Source organism: Uranotaenia lowii, chromosome 3 (genome assembly GCF_029784155.1).
Source record: "Uranotaenia lowii strain MFRU-FL chromosome 3, ASM2978415v1, whole genome shotgun sequence".
In the NCBI taxonomy this organism is placed as follows: Eukaryota; Metazoa; Arthropoda; class Insecta; order Diptera; family Culicidae; genus Uranotaenia; species Uranotaenia lowii.
Genome location: NC_073693.1, coordinates 165,866,881 through 165,888,014, shown reverse-complemented (window position 1 = coordinate 165,888,014; position 21,134 = coordinate 165,866,881). Strand labels below are relative to the sequence as shown.

Below are 21,134 nucleotides of genomic sequence, written 5' to 3'. Positions count from 1 at the left end.
CTTCGGTACATCTCTTATCAAAAGCCAAATTTTAAACTAAAACTTGAATTTGGTTCGAGATTGCAAGTGTTAGGTTTAAACCGCAAAACTTCAATCACTTAAATTTTCTTTTGAAAAATTAAGTTTATTTTCATTATCGGTTAAATCTTTGAATTTTCTCGTGAATCAAATAAGCTAAATTGACCTGATTTTAAAGCAAATTCAAAGATTTTAACCATCGACAAAAATAAGTTCTCTGAATTGTTACTATAGGTTTTCTTATACAAATCTAGTTTACCATGTATTTTCAAAATTTTCAATGTAAAACATTAAACTAGTAATGTTAAAGAACTTAAAAATCATTAAGTAAAAAGTAATAAGAAAGAATAACCCCCCCATGAGGCTGCTCTTTTTTTTTAAATATGTCTTTATTTGTATCAATTCATCATTGTATCATTTTCATTACGAATGAAATTTAAACGACGTTTGATCTCTTTTTGAAGGTCGCAATAAATAAATTTCAAATAAGGATCCCTAGTTCGTTGATATTGGCGTCGACGAATGTTTTTCAGTCGTATCAAAAACTGAAGACCATCATCGATCAAAGATTGATTAAATTTATGTTTAACTTTAGGTATTGAAGCGGCTTTAGTATTGACTATTGAAGTTGTCAAATTTTCTACAGCCAAATCCATATCCTCAATTGAATTCAGTGGAACGTTTACATCTAAATGACGTTCAATAAAATTCCTATATCGCTCCCAGTCAGCTTTTTGAAAGTTAAAAGTTGATTTTAAAGGGTTTTCAACGGGACTTTGGGATACAGAAAAAGTTACTGGAAGGTGGTCTGAATCGAGGTCCGCGTGAGTAACTAATTGACTACAATGCTCGCCTAAATCCGTTAGAACCAAATCAATTGTGGAAGGATTTCTAATCGAAGAGAAACAAGTATGCCCATTAGGATATTCAACAGTATAATAACCTGCAGAGCAGTCATTAAATAAAATATTCCCATTTGAATTTGATGAAATATTATTCCAAGATCGGTGTTTTGCATTAAAGTCACCAATAATAAAAAATTTAGATTTGTTTCTGGTGAGTTTTTGTAAATCTCCCTTCAAAAAATTTTTCTGTTCACCGCTACATTGAAAAGGCAAATATGCGACAATAATTATAATTTTCTCCATAGAAGTTTCTAATTCAATTCCAATTGTTTCTAAGACTTTCGTATTGAAAGAAGGAAAAAGTCTAAATTTGAGACGACTATTGATGACAATAGCTACATCCCCACCTTGTCGATCAAGTCGATCATTTCGCAAAATTTTAAAGAAAGCATTGCTTTTCAAGTTATTGTCCTGATTTAAAAAAGTTTCAGTGATGGCAGCAATATGTATGTTTTGAGTTTTCAAAAATAAAAAGAATTCATCTTGGTTAGCCAGCAAAGATCTAGCGTTGCAATTCATAATATTTAAACATCTATTTGGATCCATGAGGGAATCGTAAAGTCATAATAATTTTGTGAGCATAATTAAAAGAAGTTCGGAAAGCTTCAAACATTGAATTTGCTTTCAACATAAGTTGCATCATTTCCAATAAATTTTGATGCAAAAAATTTAATTTTTCCTCAGTAATCTCACCCAAATCAACAAAATTGTTAGGATCAGAAAATGAAGGAGAAGAACAAGTATTTGAATTTCGGGGATTTTCCCAAGCCTTCGCATGAGACTGAGACTTGGTTTTTTCCCGTTTTTATTAGTTAAACCTGAAGAGGGAAACCCACTTTCAACCACCTCTGAGAACGATAAACAACGAGTCTGTGGCGCAGATTCAGCACAGGTAACATTAAAATCACTTCGGGTATTACCCAGCCGTGATTCCAATGTAGACCGAGGCTGAATGCGAACAGGCAGGTTGTTTGCCGGCCCGACGTGTGAAGACGAAAAAGAGGAAGGAGGAGAAGAAACTTTTCTGGAAACTTTGGGATTTTTCCTAGAAGCAATAATTTTTGCCCTGATGGGACAGTCTAGCGAATTCGAGGAATGATTACCTGCGCAATTTGCACACTTGAAAAATTCTGTTTGTGGCTTATCACCACCAAAAAGGCATTTAGATTTTTTATGATCGAATGAGCCGCAAAGCATGCATCTGGCTTTCATTCTACTATTTTTAGTGCCGTGACAAAAAGCTTGACAACGACGACATAGCGTAATGTTTTGTAGAAAATTGGTAGAAGATTTTCGAAAAGGTTCGAATTTGACTCGACAATGAAACATAAGACGAGCTTTTTCAAGAATTTGCAAATTATTCACCTGATCCTTTTTAAAATGGATCAAATAAAGCTCAGGAGCAAAACCAACACTACTGATATTATTCGTGTTGGTTCTTTTCCTCATTTGAATTACTTAAATTGGAGAAAAACCTAACAAAGAAATTAATTCAGTTGTGATCTCATCCGGTGTCTGATCGCCGGTGAGACCACGAAGTACAACTTTAAATGGACGATCACTTCTAGTGTCGTAAGTAAAAAATTGATATTTTTTATTTTTCAAATAATTTAAAAATTTTTGAAAATCATTGAAAGAATCCGCCAAAATACGAGCAAATCCCCTTCGACCGATCTGAAAAGAAATCTTCACATCCTTGACGGAAGTGACGATTTCTTTTCGAAAGGTATTGAAGTCAGAAATCGTGACCGTAATTGGTGGAACCTTTTCGTGTTTAAGAGTATAGGAAGAAGAAGGTTTCTTAGTACTCTTATCAGAATTAAATATGAATATTTCCTCATCACCGATATTATGAAGGACATCATCGAATGAATTGGAAATTTCAACTTTTTTGGGCGATGGACCTGAATTAGTTTCGGCAATTCGCTTTCTACCGGCTCTTGAGCCAGCCGACGACTTCCCCATGCTGGAAAGAAAAGAGAAAAATATGAATAAAAGAAAATAAAAATAATTTCAGCACTGAAAAGTGCTGATTGAAAAACAGGTAAGGAAAAAATAAATAATGCAAAATGTTCCTGCAGGTACACAGCAACGATACGATGCTCCGGCGTACGTGTTGACGGCTCAACGGTACAGATGGAAGTGATGAGGCCGCTCTTCATGCGGCCTTGTACACAACTATGAACTTTTAAACAACACAGCATAGACTCACTTCAAACACTGCCATTTCGGGTATTTTCAGTTCAAGTTTATTCAGGTTGACTGCCTAGTAGTGGAATAGAATGGGTAAAACTAATGCGGTTAAGTTCAAACTTAGTTAGAAAAAAGGGATAAGAAGATAGAATAGAAAAATTTATTTTAAAATTTTAGTTCGCGCCAAATTATTCATTGATAACCTTATGTTTATTTCAGGAATGCGGGTAAAATTAAAAAAACAACCGTTCTGGTGGAATTCCGAAACTAAAGAGGAATTTTATTTCTTATTCATTTACCATTTAAACTTTTCCCGCTAATTTGAACAATATAAGTTGAAACAATGAAAACAAACAATTTGGCATCATTATAGCAGTGGTTGGAGATCTCAGCTACATAGTCTAATTTCAGGCGTTTAGGTATGATGTCAGGGTGACCAATAGTGATGAGATCGATCATACCGGCCACCTAAAACGACTGTTTTAGAATTGATAACCCTAGCACTATTTTGTTTTGATTTTGTCGGTTGAAATGGTTGGTCGATGGATAGGATGGGTCGCAACTTCCACTGCAGAATAACGAGAAAATAATCAGACGAACCGGATCACTCAATGCTGAATTGGTAGGAACACTGGATCTTTGCAGCAATGTTGGAACCGGGTTGAATTAGTGGACCGTCAGGAAAATTTCTGCTGCTCTGGCTAGGAATCCTAAAGTGATCAGCAATCGGCACTTTCACTTCGAAAATACCTCCAAAGTACCTTCGCAAGCTAGTACTGACCGGACAGTCAGTACGGCAGGAGCCCGGATGGCTGGTTTGGATCAGTGCTATCCACCCGGGTCGATTTACTGATCGGGAACATGGATAACGAGGGGGCCTTGGATCGGCGCTAAGGTAGGTAACAGCGTATGCAATGGGGTCCAGGGTTACTTGCCAGGGCAGCTTTACGTTTTGGTAGCGGTGATCCGCTACATCCGAAGAGAGTATTGACCGGATAGCCAGTACGGCAGGTGCCCGAATGGCTGGTAGTCTACCTTGACCACCAGTACCTCCCACCCGGGCCGTATCACTGATCGGGACAGGGTTCGTATTTCGGGGGTCAGCCTGGTTCGGGTTGTTGCTGAACGGAAGCTAAATAATATCGGCGGCATATCGAGTTGGGCACACCTACGTTATTGGGATTAATTTCAGGACGAGGTAGCGAAAGCTATCCAATCCTGGTCTCGGCACCAATGTTTATTTCAGGAATGCGGGTAAAATTAAAAAACAACCGTTCTGGTGGAATTCCGAAACTAAAGAGGAATTTTATTTCTTATTCATTTACCATTTAAACTTTTTCCGCTAATTTGAACAATATAAATTGAAACAATGAAAACAAACAATTTGGCATCATTATAGCAGTGGTTGGAGATCTCAGCTACATAGTCTAATTTCAGGCGTTTAGGTATGATGTCAGGGTGACCAATAGTGATGAGATCGATCACCTTATCTAGAGCTAAAAATAACTATTTTGGAAATGATTGAACAATATATCATAAAAAAAAATGAAAAATTGCTAGGTATTCTTAAAAATTTGCAATATGTATCATGACAATATCACCTCTTGGTTTTTCCACCAGAGCTTAGGATCTAATAAACTTAAATTCCATAAGCTTTTTCAATAGAATTTTAAATACAGATCTGGTAGGGCAGCGCCGTTCGGGGAAAAGTGTTCTTCACTCTCTATTTGCAAAGAGCACACTTTTAAACGGAAACCTTATATTTCGGCAGATGGGGGAGCGAGTGCGATTCTATTTCACCTTGCTAACAAGACGCTAACCGCACTTCTCTCCACTCGAGCTGAAGATGTCTGCCCGAAAGCTGTTGAATATTTATACGGTTAATTTGCTTCTTGGCGCGAAGGTTTTCGCTTTTTCCCCCGCCACAGGGCGAATAAGGTTCGTCTATTTTAAAATATTTACTTTAAGGTGTGTATTTGGAATATGTTAAACATAGTGGATAAGGATTGATTTAAAAAAAAATTGCCAACTCACCCTTGAACGTGTGCACGAGACTGTTGCTCATGATGTGCCACAGCTGCGGATCGCCAATCTTTGGCGACAGGATCAGGTGTTGCTTCGATGGGGACACTTCGATGCAGCGGAACGGCCCAGGTCCGGGAACGGTCATGCACCGGATTTGGGAGGGCAGAGGAACCGGAAGCCATCCGGTCAGCGGAACCAACAGGGGCACCGTGTAGCCATCGCACCAGGCCGTTGCCGATTGAACCGTCACGCCGAGCAAAGCCTGGGGGCCCTCGTTATCGGCAACGGATTTCAACCAGGAAATGAGCTGCGATTTGGAAGAGTGTATTTGAACAAATTGATTGTATTGTATTTTCAAATCAGTGAAGCATTTTCTACCTTTGGTTTTTTCAAGAACTTTTTTAGCTATGCAAAAGTCGTTTGTGGTTATCCAAGCATTTTTTATTATTTTAATAGGTAGCGATCAAACATAAACGCCTGTGATTAATCAATCAACTATAAAAGTGTTTTGGAATTAAAGGTTATGCAAAAATTCGCTACAATCCTTTTGAAGAAAGAAATAAGGAAATTTCCCAATAAATAAAAGTTCAAGAGAAATAACATCACTGTGACAATTAACACACGACGTATTACAGGACACGACACTTGACGTTCTTACAAACGGAAAAAGGATTCAAAATTACCTTTTTTGTCGACCGGTTTCGGGCTCGATGTTGCCCATCTACAGGACGATGTCCGACTGATCACACGAAGAAATTACTAGCAGGATCATACTACGAGTGTCGTAGTATTCGTCGAAAGAAGGTTCCTTTATGAGATTTTCCTTTTGGTGAAGGTGAAAAGCGGCGACATAATTGGTGGGTCATCTTCGTTCATTAGCGGTTTTTCGGAAGTACTAATAAACATCGACTCCCAAGCGTTCAAATGTGAGGCTTTTCTTACGCATTTCCTATAGATCACTTTTTCCCAGTTTATGGAGTGGTCCATTTCCGTTGCGTGGGCGGCTACGCTGGATTCATTGACCCTGTTGTTGTCTACAGCATTCCGATGTTCTTTAAGTCGAACTTTAAATTTGCGACGAGTTTGGCCAATGTAAACAGCTGGGCAACTCTCACAGGGAATTTCATAGATTCCGGATCTCTCATCCTGCGGGATCTTATCCTTCAAGGAGACCAACCGATCCTTAAGTGTGTTGCCGCTCTTGTATGCTGTTTTCAGACCGTGTTGAGAAAGGATTTTTGTTATCCCATTAGTTAGTTTCGGGTGGAACGGCAGGCTAACTCTGTAGGGCTCTTCTTTCTCTGGCCTGAAAGTGGTAGCATCACTTCGGTACTTTTTTCGGGCATGTTTTCGGAGAATTTTGAGTACAAATTCGTTGTCAAAACCGTTCAAAAAACCTGCCTCAAGGATTTTATGTTTTTCTTCTTCAAAATCTTCCTTTTCCATGGGGATATTGTACAGGCGGTGCGCCATGGAAGGATCGGTTGGTCTCCTTGAAGGATAAGATCCCGCAGGATGAGAGATCCGGAATCTATGAAATTCCCTGTGAGAGTTGCCCAGCTGTTTACATTGGCCAAACTCGTCGCAAATTTAAAGTTCGACTTAAAGAACATCGGAATGCTGTAGACAACAACAGGGTCAATGAATCCAGCGTAGCCGCCCACGCAACGGAAATGGACCACTCCATAAACTGGGAAAAAGTGATCTATAGGAAATGCGTAAGAAAAGCCTCACATTTGAACGCTTGGGAGTCGATGTTTATTAGTACTTCCGAAAAACCGCTAATGAACGAAGATGACCCACCAATTATGTCGCCGCTTTTCACCTTCACCAAAAGGAAAATCTCATAAAGGAACCTTCTTTCGACGAATACTACGACACTCGTAGTATGATCCTGCTAGTAATTTCTTCGTGTGATCAGTCGGACATCGTCCTGTAGATGGGCAACATCGAGCCCGAAACCGGTCGACAAAAAAGGTAATTTTGAATCCTTTTTCCGTTTGTAAGAACGTCAAGTGTCGTGTCCTGTAATACGTCGTGTGTTAATTGTGCAGTTAAGTTCTTACGTTGGCACAAATCCGCTTAAAATGAGTAACATCACTGTGAGGTTATCTTATCAATAATCAAACGAGAAAACTGCTCACCTGTGCTCCCAGCTGCATTGGGTCCCGGGTCAGAACGTCGCTGCTTTTCCGGATCGTGTAGTACACCAGTTCAATGTCCCGATCGAGGATGTAGCACCGCACGTGTTCTATCAAGCACCTTAAATAGCTAATTGACACCGTTTGAACCTGTGAATGGGTGTGGAAGGAGGAAGAAAAATGGAAACATAATGCTGCGTGTTATTATTTTTGCTCGAGCTCAGCATCCGAAAGACGATAATGTAAAATCTCAACAGTTGTCCTCGAACGTCAGAACGGGAGGTTACCGCACACAAGTTAATTAAAAGTCAAAGAAAATGCTTACGGCGGCCAGTAAAAAGTCGAAATTGCACACCGCAATCTCTTTGAGCTTTTTCGTGTCGTCGGATTTAATTAGATGATGCCAGGATTCCTCCACGTGCCGTATGCTGTAGGAAATGTCCGGCCCAAGGCTGATGATCTGCGTCACATTGTCGTCCTGCTGGGTCTGGATGCCTGATGGTTGTTGTGGGTGGGCGTGAGAAAATAAAGGAAGAGATAGAGCAATCGCCAACGAATGTTAGAATATAGTCGGTAGCATAAGAGTGAGATAATGACCAACAGAAGGGTGATTTTCGAGTGGAATTAAGAGCACTCACCGAATGAGGCTATTTAGTAAGAGAGAGTCAAATAATCATGAGGATTATGTTGGTATTTAGTCAATTAAATTCGTATACCTATGTACATATTTGCATAATAACTAGATCCTCTCTAGAATCATATCATTGCAGGACTGATTATGAGCAAAACATTTCTTAAATCAATATTGTTTGCGAAACAATTCAATAAAATATGAAAGTTTCATGAAGGCTATTTCATCAGCCTAGAGGAGTAGATTGCAGGTGTTGTAAATAATCTCACCTTCATACAATTATCCATTTTAACATAAGTTTAAGTTTCTAAACAAAATAGCATAGATTTTGTGTTTATTAATAGATCGTGCTAAAATTTTACACATTTATAGTGCGTTCTTGAAATTTTATTCGAAGTTCATTAAATAAGAAATCGATCCACATTAAAGCAAGATACGAAACAGTTATTTAATTAGAAAACATTTCCTTGAAAAGATCACATCTTATTACTTTTTGAAGCGTTTTTCATCTGTAAATGACCGTTTTATCAATAATTTTAAGTGTTTTAGAACTCTTAACACATTGCGAACATATTTAATATGAGTTACACCTCTTAGTCAGATTTCCGCGAGTTTGTTATACGTTGATAAATACCGAAAACTAGGGCAACTTTAATCATTTTTTGAATATTTAGGAAAGGGTTGCTTTGTCGTAACACCTGAAATTTTTAAAACACTCACTTTGAGCAAGTTCACTGGTGTTGGGAAAAAGTAGTAGAAATTTTGACACTTTTAGCACATTTTGAAAATTTTGCCACGAAAAAAACTTTTTCAAAATCTGTCGCCTTCAAGTTTTTTTACAACACGTATTGTATTTTCGCATGCTGTGATGCAAGAATAGCAATATTTCTATCACATACGGCTGAAATATTTAGAAACAGTGCTGTAGAAATACCCAATCCCAATACGGGTGAACTTGCTCTTAGGAAAGGAATATAAAGCATGATCATTGGCGGCAGAATATTTAAACGGCATACAATTAAATGTTTATTAAAAACTAGAGTCAATGTTTCGGATCAACTTTGATCAGCATGATTTGATCGCATCTCAACATCTTCAAAACTATTGGTTTGGTAGTATTTTTTTTTTCTCAAAACATAAAAGAAAAATTATAAGCTTCAGAATTAAATCAAGTATTTATCAACGCCTGTTTGGATTTAATTGTAAGAAAATACGAAAGTTTCCGTTAATATATTTCACTTTTCTATCATCTTTAATTTCCAGTTTTCTTCGGAAAAAATTATGCCAAATAGCAGCGACATGGAAAGCCTTCCCAACAACTTATTAAGATTTAGTTTTGAGGAAATTTACTAAACATTAACATCCTTCTTGCGTTCGGATATCGACTGATAAAAGATGTAAAGCTGCGCCCGTAAAAATAGCTGGAATAACGTTGCTGCCCACTATTTCAATTCACGTTGGTTTTAATTCATTTGATTTCAACGCGAATGCTTTTTTGGAGAAGATAATTAAAAAATCAATCATAAAAGCGCCGATGTGGTTTGGTGGATAGGCTGGCGCGAGTCTGGTGTTGGTATGCCAGGCGTACTGGGTTCGATTCCCGGTATCGGCAAGAAAACTTTTCGGTTCGAATCCCATAAGTGGCCGACAGGTAAGATGTGTTTCCTCTTATAACTGACTATATATTCTTCATAAATTCAAAAGTACAGCAACTGTACAAAGCTACGGTCTTTGACAAAGGTTCACTGGAAAATTTCCTTTAAAAAATTTACAAACTGGCTCGGTTCCAAAGAAAGAAGAATTAAACATAATATTGATTTTTCAGAACAAAACATTAAATTTTCCAATACAAACCTAAAAATTCAAATTTACTCATGTAGGGTAAATGTACCCGACCTTGGCACCTAAGGCATGGTTTATCCTTTTTTTCAACATTCCAACCTTCCTGTTGAGTGCACCATAGAACATCCTTTGAAGAATTTACTTGCTAACTTTCTTAGAGTTCAATAAAAATATGTTTTCTCTATGGAACTTTCATTAATGTGAGCAAAATGCATGCAAAGTACTCACTGCGGTGCTCCAATTACTTGGCCGCCGTACCAATTGTTTCCCGTTTCGATGATCCGATTCTTGGCCACCAGCAATGTGCAATAGATCAATACTGATGTTATGAAATCGCTTTGGTACATCTTTGTACCTGAAAATAATCACATTTTCGTAGGTGATGGAAAGAATTAAAGAAACTTAAGCTATCAAAGAACGAAAGAACATAAGCCGTAAATATCATGAATTTTTCGAAAAAGATACAACGACTCACCTGCAGGACTTGAACCTGCGGAGATTGCAGGTTCAAGTCCTGCCGGTGAGCCGTTGTATCTTTTTCGAAAAATTCATGATATTTACGGCTTATGTTCTTTCGTTCTTTGACAGCTCAAGTTTCTTTAATTCTTTCCATCACCTACGAAAATGTGCAATAGATCTTTACCAACAATGCTTAATTGACAGTTAACAGATTCGTATGGCTATTCTGAAAATAAGGCCACTGACAGAATGACGTGGCGTAAAGTTCTATGCGACGATGGAACACCGGGCTTCACTCATACAACAAAAAGGCTTTTGAAAACATTGATGAAATTTGTTTGGAAGGGAAGCACAAAATAAGCTTTCATTTAAAAAAGTCCAGAATTTCTGCAACTTTTTTTTAATTTTTAAAACTTAAACTTTTTACTCATTTAAACAAAGTGATGATTATAAACACTTCAGGTAGTTCCAGAATATTTGTGTATGAACAAGAATCATTGGTTTATGAATGACAACCAAACCTTCATCAGGGGATCCGATTCAGAAACGAATAATGTCCGCAAGTGGTGTGAAATTTCTCTTTTTTATGAACATTAAATCCCTTTGATGAAATCTAAACTAACATATTTTGTAAGCAAACTTTTTAAACTGAACACTTCGAAAAATTTATCCAACTAGTATACAGTAAGTTTCTTATGAAGGACTGATAAAATTTGAATAAAGCCAATCAATCTAGGAAAAGTATTTCAGATGGCATGGGCTTATCTAGACTAGTCCAGGTTTTCAACGTAGAGTTTGAAAAAAATGTTGGTGTGGTCCAGCTGCCAGAATATTGAAGTAAAATATCCGTATCTGGCCCCTTATTTTTTAAAGAGATTTCACAGTTCATCATTATTGCGAAGTTTTTTGAGACATTTTCATCAAAATAAAAATCAAATACGACTTCACAATCACAATCACCGAAATCACAGAAAAATCTATAATGTCACAGAATTTTGAGCCAAATTTCATCACAGAATCTGTGTCACAGAACACAGAATTTTTGAAATGTTCACAGATTTCACAGAATTTTAAAATTTTGGACGTTTTTAAAAAAATAAATTTTTATGTCAATATAAATATTGGATAATTATTTTTATATTTGAGAAATATGATAAAATTGGTAATGTGAATTGACTTTTTTTTTTAAATAAAACGTAAAAAAGACGCTATTTAACATGACTTTTCATTGAAATTAATGGAAAAAAACATCACAGAAAATCGTCACAGAATTTTTGGGAAAAATCACAAAAATTCAGAATTTTTTTTCCGTCAAAACACAGATTTTTTTTCGGTAACCTTGCTTGAACGCTAGTAATACTGAAAGGTTTGAGCCGTGTCAAAAAAAAACGAGTTATTAAAAAATAACGACTTGATCGTGGTTGTTGGTAAAGTGGTATTGTAAAGTTGAATTGAAATATCTAATTTTGAACTTTTCTCATCGATTAGATTTTTCCAAATATTGGAAAAATGGCTTAGAATTTCTTAGTTATTTTTGGAGAATTTCCTGACTTGAATGCCAACAGGACAAATTCAGGAACGCTAAGCCTAACGACAGATTCATTTACGACATTTCTTTGGTTATGTGCATCATGATGTGTTGTCATTTATAAATCATTGTTTAAATTATTCCTTTTGAGTTTTTATAGACCATAAGTTGATAGTAAAATATTCTAGGAGACTTGCGGTTGCGACACATAGGGTTATTTTGACTACAAAACATCTATCTTCATATTGTGGAGTTTGGCTTCATAAAGTAAGAAATTGAAAGTTCCTTGAATGGTATTTTAAAATTTTGCCCTTTTGAATTTGTTAGCTGAGATTATGAGCTTCTAGCAAGCAGAGGTGCCAGGTATCCTGATTTATCAGGATTTGTCCTGATTTTCGAGAGACCGTCCTGATTTTTCAAAAACTCTCAAGTTGTCCTGATTTTTGAAAATTTGGCCCTAAAATGTGCTGATTTGTCTTGATTTTCATAAAAGCTTCTTAAATATGAACGAATTTGTAGTTAAGCTATGATAAAATCGAATAAATAGGTTATAAAATAGTTAAACTCATTTAACAGATGATGATCTTCGGTTCAGATGATATTTGAATGGTGTTTTTCGATATGAACTAGCGGCCAGCCAACTAGATGCGTACTGTTGTTGCATAAATCAAGGCGTTTACAGCACCTGTATTGCGCCTTTATATATGCAATCAAAGCAGAAATCCTCATTATTTTCACGAATCAAGAGGTGTCCTGAAAAATCCTGATTTTTAAGTACGCGTTGCCCTGATTTTTGACGAAACCACCTGGCACCTCTGCTAGCAAGAGCCATCTCGAATGACCGGAGCGTTGCGCAGTGGTTTGACACGCCAAAAAGATGTTAGAATGTAAACCTTGCTAAAACATTTGTTTAATTCGAGGAATAATTGGAAAGAAAACAATATTTTCCTGAACTCCTGTTTCCAAGAAAAAAATTAGAACAAAAATACAAAAAATTAAATCTGAGTATATGGTTCCCAAGCAATTGAAAACGATTCCAAAACTCAATTAATTATGTATTTTATATATGAAATTAATTTACGGCTTTATCGGTGAGGGTTAAAGAGTTGAAAATGAAAGACGGATAGAATATCAGAAGAAAATTCTAAGGTGGTGAAAAGAGCGAAGAGCATTTGAAATAGAAGCTTCACCACATACTAAATTCTTTGTCCCACACCAATTAACTGTATTGAAGAAGTAGTACCCAATAGAGAAGGCACTACGTTTTTCGATACAGTTAATTATGGATGGTTCGACCGCCATGTGAATGCACATGTGTCGAACGGACAAAAAATTTAGCATGTGGTTGCTCTGTTAAGTCTTCTATTGTGCGTTATCGTTCGATCGATGGCTAGGTAGATTTCTTATTTTCGTTTTGTGCGCAAGTTCCAACTGGATTGAGTTGTCGCCTACGGTCAACGGTCAGAAATCTTGGCCTAACTATTTTCGATTATTTGAACGATGTTTTGTAATTGATTTTTTATAGCCGAATTATTTTTTTTTAATATGAAGAGAAATCACCGTGAATTTGTTTTATGAAATTAATTTACGGCTTTATCGGTGAGGGTTAAAGAGTTGAAAATGAAAGACGAATAGAATATCAGAAGAAAATTCTAAGGTGGTGAAAAGAGCGAAGAGCATTTGAAATAGAAGCTTCACCACATATTAAATTCTTTGTCCCACACCAATTAACTGTATTGAAGAAGTAGTACCCAGTATTTTATATACTAGTCATAAATTGCCATCGATCGTACAGTTTTTAGATAAGAAAAACATCTTAAGTCTTGTGAGTTGCTTTATTTCACTTAGTTTTTTTTTTATTTCGAACCACTGTGTTCTGTAGGAGACCAATGTACCTTCGATTCATGGTTCCCAAATAGCGATTTTTGCATTTTAAATGCTTGGATATGACTTTAAGTTAGTCGAATCACTTATGTTCTCCAACTTTTTTCGAAGCTCAAGTTGATAGAAACGATCTTATAATACAACTCAATTAGTATGAAAACATTTGTGCGTAGTTTTAAATGAATTTTTAGGGACAACCTCAGCCCAAAAATACCTCTTTGATGAACATGTTTTTTTCCACCTTCCAACACTGGTGGTGTATTTCGATTGAAGTTGCATGCCAAAAAAAAAAAAGAAAAAAACCTTAATAAATATTCATCCTTTTATCTTTCTAGTATTTTTCGATTTTTTGTCGAGTTTAACTGCGGATGCAGATCGAAAAAAATTAACTACTTTAATAAAATACAAATAATCAAAAAATTCCGTATGCACAGATTTGAAAAAAATTATTCTCTTTGCAATTAAAATATATTCAAAATTTTTTAGCTCACATTGTATTTTTTTCATACGAAGGTAGCTGATACGAGCTCCAACCTAACCTGCGTAAAGCATATAATAAAAACTGTTTTTGTACTGACTCATTGGACCTAAAAAACACGAAAAGACATGTTAGCATGCCAAGAAACGGACCATGCCAAAATAGGGCTCACTTACCCTAAACGTTGGTTGAAAACTCTTGGTTAAACAACAAAAGTGTTGGTTTCCCAGGTCTTGAGCTCCACAGTCAAAGCAATCCTAAATACTCCGCAGAAAGGTTCAGGTCCAATCAACAGTCGAGATCCTTCCTTAGCTAGCTGGTCTGCTTCTTCGTTCCCTAGGATACCGCAGTGGCCTGGTACCCAGAAAAAGATACTTTGTTCCTTATTGCCAGGTTTCCTAGTGCAACAAAACACTCCCATAATAGCTTGGAGTAACATGTGAACGTACTTAGTGCTCGAAGGGCGGCCTGGCTCTCGAAGAACATGTAGATTGAAGGTTGCAGATTGCCCGGTTTTATCCGAGTTTGCCCGGATATTTAATACAAAATTTGGGAACAGTCCAGTCCGGCCCGGTTGGCCGGATTTGGAACGGATTTATTAAAACGCAATTTTTAGAGCAAGTTTTATAAAAAAAATCATGAAAGGTGTTTTTGGAAGCCTAAAATACAATTCCAAATCTCTCGATAAGAATTGATGAAAACAATTTTTTTTTTCATTTTTTTTTCTTGGTTTTGAGAGAATTTACCCGGATATTGCCCGGATTTATGGACGTCACTTTTGAAATCAAATGCCCGGATTTTTACACTGGAATTGCCCGGTTTGTCCGGCCCCGATAGGTGCTGACAAAATTCCGGCAACTTTAATGTAAATACTTGTGTATCTTAGAGGTACCACAAATTTTTATGAGAAATTTTAAACCTGTGGAATGATGTATGCTGCAGGCTAAAATTGGTCTTAGGGCTAGCACAGGATCCCATGCCAAATTTGGGCCAGATCTGACCACGGGAAGGGGTCGTTCAACGAGTCTGAAGTGTGTATTGGATTATGAGACATTTGGTTCGGGAGGTACATAAAAACCAAGTTTTACACTAATAATTTTGATCCTTTTGAACCGGGAGGCTGAAAGCCCTGGTTTGTGGTAGACACGATTTTGTTTTCGACCGGGTTTGAAAATTAATTAATTAATCAGCGCGATAGTGTAAATCATGCAGGATTTAAAAAAGATTCCCAATATTTGGTGAAATTTCATATTTCAATAACGCTGGAGTAAGTGTTACAGTAAGGTTGCCAGATTTTTTTTCCGCTGCCATCCGGGCCTAGCAATTCCGGGCATTTTTTCAAAAAATCCTGGCAAAATCCGTGCATGGATTTCAATTTTTCAAATCCAAAAACCGGGCAAAATTTAGGTGTTATCATATATAAAAGCAAAGAAGAAAGGCAAAAAAATGAAATTTATATTTCATTAATGTAATTGCAGACTTCCAAAAGCTTTTTGGAACACTTAAATATTTAAAGGTTTATAAAAGTAAATCAGCGAAATTATTTGAAACAACCGTTGAAAATTTCCATACCGTTAATCGATTTTGCTGAAACTAACTCAAAAATTTTGCTTTTTTTTGTTTCTTTGTGAAAATTGTGAAAAAATCCGGGCAATATACTGACTATTTTCACGATATCCGGGCAACCGGGCCGGACCGGACTTTCTCGAAATTTTGCATCAAATATCCGGGCAAACCCGGTTAAAACCGGGCAATCTGGCAAGCTTATGTTACAGGCTTTACTGTTTTGGAAGCAAACGCATCATTTTTAACTGTTTGAAATTTTTTTTTTTTTGAATTTTGAAAAATGATGGGGAATTGTGGGTCACCACATCCACAATGACTTAATTACATGCAAAGTTTGTGATTTGGCCCAAAACTGTAATTACATAATTCATTTAGATGTTTTTAAGCAATTTCAGGTAAGGAAATAACAAAGAGAATTGTGTATGATCGAATAGCTTCAAAATACCTGGCTCGCGACCGTTTGCAAAATTCCTCATGTATAGGATTTTCGTTCGTCTCTATCGCATTGAATAAAATTGACAAAAAAAATCATAATATTTTATTTGGCATAAGAAAACTTTATTTATAGGAAAAATGTATTTTTAGTAATGAATGACTATAAAAACATGAAAATTTAGGTGGCACACGATTCCCACATTATGAAGTCCATGATTCCCAACAAGCTATTATTTGCAAATTGGTTTCGTTGAGGTGATTTATTGAAAATTCATGAAAAATTCCATTTCCATGTGGAAGAGGAAGACATTTGTTAGTAAAATTTTGGTTATGAACTTCAGGTTTCCCACCGGAGATATTTGTGGGTGCTTGTTTAATTTTGTAAACACATTTTTTGGCTAGTTTGGTAAAATAAGCATATGATGCGTCCTCATATAGAAAAATGTGCTCACGCATAGCGACAACGGTAACAGTTGGCTTTAAAAGATTTTCAAATCAACACACATCTGAGATGTTAAAGGTGACCCAAGTTTCCCCATGGTCCACGATCCCCCACTCTCTCCAACTTAAATGACTTTTTTTTTGAAAATTTGCCGAACTCGATAAAAAATGAAATTCCATGAACCTCAAAACAGCATTTTTAACACCAAAAAAGTTCCACGGAACTTTTGTTCAGCTTTATGAAAACCCATGAGTTTGTTTCGTAAGTGACGTATAGCAGCAAAATTGGACGTTATATAATTAAAATCTAAGAAAAGCACATCCTTAACCAAAAGTCCAGATGTTTCCGTATACCAGTCCTAGCAGTGGGAATAATTGAGTTTACTTTGCCCTTTTGGCCGCGCGGCGGTGATTATGAAACGGCAAATGAATAATCCACTAGGATCACCGAAAAACCACCCCGGTTTTGTGTCTTTTTGTTCGGCCGCAGTGTTTTTTTTTATTTGCTGCTTCTGATGGCGACTGGAGATTTCAATGATTTTATTAGGACACCAAGCGTATCGTTTGAACCTTATTTACGAAAGAAAAAAATCAATTTCAGTTGGAAAGAGATAAAATTATAATAGCATCGGTGACAGCTTAATGAGAGCTCATTGAACAATGCACATAAGGTTGAAATTTAAGGCATGGCAAAGTAAAACATAAGCTGGCAAGAGTTTTTAATAAATTTGTATTCTTGTTCCATTGAACTGGGGAATGAAAAACGTCGCTATAAAAATTCAAAAACGACTTTATTTTTCCCCTCATACCGGTGAAAGGAAAAACTTCACATATGTGTACACATGCCTTTGAAAATAGACGCGCGAGTATTCAAGTATCAGAACTTTTCTCCAACGACGAGTAACTTTATGAGGTCGAGTGGAAGAATGGGTGTCACTTACTTTGAGAATGGAAAAATATAGCTTTCCAGATTTTTGCACTTCAATTCTGGCGGAGGTTGGTTGAAGGAAAATGAGAAGCTGGAAAAACACTCCAAGCTGAACAGAGAATCGTTGAGCTGGTAGTACCCAGTGCACACTTTCTATTGAAAGGAAAAACTATGGGTTGACTTTTCTGAACAAAAAAGGCGATATATGAATCTATGGCACAATGGCAAATTTGTTCTATTTTTTTTTTGCATTCACATTTTTCCAGCAGAGCTTTTGTTATTAGTGAATTCCAGCGCGAGGCGAAAACTTCTTTCGGAGTTTAAATAATTTCGAATGGCATAACGAATAAGTCAATCGAGAAAGGGGGAAACTTTGAAATAGATTATCAACCACCATATTTGAATTAATGCTATTTTAAGTTGAAAACCAAGAATTTCGACAATAGAATCGTAGAAGAGTTAATAAATTATTTTTGAAATTAAAATTCAAAATTTATCTATATACTTGAGAATACAGTGGACAAAAATGTTCACTCCACAGTTGTTGGTGTTGATTCATGGTGCAAATTCATTAACGTGATTACGTTGATCTTTATAAGCTACAGAAAAATTACCGCCTAAGGATATCATTGTTGAGGAGAGAGTAGTTGCACAGCTATGATGCACTTCTTTTATAGTTGAAATGTCAAGCACAATCTTTTATTCCGCACTTCGGCCTGGTTTCTCGAAGTCTTTCAAGTAATTCATTCTTCATTCATTCATTCATTTCGTCCTTTTTGTAGACACATTTCAAGTCGCATCTATACAGTAGGTAACTACAAGAACAAAACCACTCAACGGGGCACTTTCAAGTTCATACTTTCGTAGTTGCAAGCCAACAAACATCGGTGACAAGTTTTTACTTCACTTTCCTGCCGCAATTTCCTGCCATTCCTGTGTACTGTTTCTTCGGCAATCTGGTGGCCGGAAATGAGGAAAGTTTCAATCTTCTTTCATCTTTTTTCTTTTTTTCTCTTCTACACCGCGCTCTTTCTGAGCAGCTGCGCTTCATCTATCCTCAATAAGAAAAAACAACAACTGAAACAAAAAAAGACGAAACGAAGCAAAAGCTTTACATCATATCGCTACATGAGCTCCAAAGAAAAAAAAAAGGACCTCCCTCTGTAGAACAGCAAGGAAAAGTTAATTGATTGTAATGGAGATTTTTGCACTACGACGAGCCAGTTGCCACTTTCTTTTAATACCCTCTGGGGCTAAAACGCTCACGGCAATGTTCTGCCTGGGGCAAGGTTATTTTTCGAGAAAAATAAACACAACTGGGAGCAATTCGGACGCCCGCGAGAAAGGCATCTTTATTGCTTTTTGGCTCCATGAAAAGGTTGAAAATGAAGAATTCCATTAGGCGTGATTTCATAGCTTCTAATTTCGTTAATGGCGGCCCCGGCTCGTTTTAACAATTAGATCACTCTGTGATAATCAAATACTGGAATTTGCTCCCAGGTTCTGTTTTTGGTCGACCATTCCTTTAAAAAATATTCTAATTTCTCCTGCTTTCGTTCTTGCCCAATGCACATTTAAGTTTGATTTTGTATGAATATTCCTCAGCTTTAATAGTAAAATGGAGTGAAAAACTCTTAAACTCAAGGGAAACTTTTAGTATTGTCACTTAAAAAATCTGTTTCATCGCTTATTCATCCTACCTTCAGCCTTTTAAATATCCAAACTTGAATTTTCAAAAAGCTTTTCTCAACTTTAATATCATATTGATAGGAGTTAGCACGTGCCAAATCAAGTTTCTTCACGAAAAAATTGTCCCAAAATAAATTTTCGTGAAAAATTATCCAAGATTGTTTTGCTCCAGTGAATTTGCTCATCGTTGATGAACACATTGGGGAGAGAACCATGACAGCTGGCCTCCTGGATTTGGTTATATACGGTTTGGTTATATAAGTGCCTTGCTTTTGGTATGGTTCATCAGCAGTCCATTTCTCGAACACTAGGAGGACAATTCCCAGGATAAAGACTAAAACCCATATAAACAATAAACAATATATATTATAAACAAACTGATAGAAGCAACCTTGTCGAACGCCACGCAGCAACTCTTGCTAGATCTTCGTTGACCAGCCTAACAAGTTCATTTGAGTTCCGGTTCCGATCGACAGCATAGAGCTGGACATCATCAGCATATAGTTGGGTAGAACAATGTTTAGATACAAGAGGCAAGTCGTTTATGTAACATATAAAAAGAAGCGGCCCAAGAATGGAGAGTACTTCGTGAGAATAATTCTCCACAAAAAAAAACTGTTTGCATTCTATTCGTTAAGGGTGATTCAATAAACTGAACAGCAGCGTTCGAAAAATGAAATTTTTCGACACGCTGCTGCACGACCACATCCGACAACTCTACATTCAAAGTACACCAAGGTTTTTTTTACACGTTTTTTTTATGCGGTTTTTTTTACACGGCTTATTTTACACGGTTTTCGGGAATTACGACGGTTTTTTTTTCACGGTTTTCGCGAATAAACACGGTTTTTGAGAGAAAATATTCCTAAATAAGTCCTTTTCAAAGGAAAACACTTAGAATCTTTTTGAATTTGAGAAAATTTTATCTCTGAGACTAAGAACACGATACATGAGACCTCAGATCTGGGACCTGAGACCTGAGACCTGAGACTTGAGATCTGAGACATGAGACATGAGACATGAAACATTAGAAATTAGACATGAGACCTGAGACCTGGAATCTGAGACAAGGGACATGAGACCTGAGACCTGAGACCATGAAACATGAGACTTTAGACCTGAGACATGGGACACATGGGACATGAGGCATGATACATAAGACATGAGACCTGAGGCATGAGACAAGAGCCATGATACATGAGACCTGAGACATGAGACTTTGGACCTGAGACCGGAGACAAGCTACTAGTATTATTACCGCGAGAAATTAGCTTAGCTTCGATTTCAACATGCGACCCCTCTAGTGAAAGGGTTTGACTTGTAGGTGACAAAAAATAGTGTCGCGACTTCGCTAGTACAAGCTACTAGGGTTTGTTCCGCGAGAAATTAGTTTAGCTCCGATTTCAACATTCGACCGGTCAAGTGAAAGGGTTTGGCTTGTAGGTGACGAAAAATAGTGTCGCTAGTTTGCTAGTACAAGCTACTAGGATTAGTACCGCGAGAAATTAGTCAAGCTCCGATTTCAACTTGCGACCCCTCTAGCGAAAGGGTTTGACTTGCAGGTGACGAAAAATAGAGTCGCGAGTGTTTGCTTCAAACACTTTTACTTGATTGCAATTGGTCGCAAGTTGAAATCGGAAGTGAAACTTCTTCCTACAGGTACTAACACTAGTTGCTTGTACTTGCGAACTCGCGACACTATTTTTCGTCACCTACAAGGCTAACCCTTTCACTTGACGGGTCGAAAGTTGAAATCGAAGCTTAACTAATTTCTCACGGTACTAACCCTAGTATCTTGTACTAGCGAAGTCGCGACACTATTTTTCGTCACCTACAAGTCAAACCCCTTTCACTAGAGGGGTCGCGAGTTGAAATCGGAGCTAATCTAATTTTTCGCGGTAGTAACACTAGTAGCTTGTCTCAGGTCTAAAGTCTCATGTCTCAGGTCTAATCTTTCATGGCTCTTGTCTC

The 21,134-nt window shown here is 37.0% G+C and overlaps 1 protein-coding gene across 5 annotated transcripts in view; it reads right to left on the bottom strand.

Moving 5' to 3' along the window:
- The window catches only part of LOC129758243 (protein qui-1), a 457,546-nt gene that overhangs the window by 105,868 nt on the left and 330,544 nt on the right, over nt 1–21,134 (bottom strand). For all 5 annotated transcript variants that reach the window (XR_008739925.1, XM_055755711.1, XM_055755712.1 and 2 more), the window contains 3 exons: nt 7,608–7,777; nt 7,286–7,432; nt 5,151–5,448 (listed from right to left, as the gene is read on the bottom strand). Coding sequence is in view for 4 of the 5 variants with exons in the window: in XM_055755711.1 (XP_055611686.1) it covers nt 5,151–5,448; nt 7,286–7,432; nt 7,608–7,777 (615 nt within the window). In the remaining variant the exon portion in view is untranslated. The remainder of the gene's footprint in view (nt 1–5,150; nt 5,449–7,285; nt 7,433–7,607; nt 7,778–21,134) is intronic.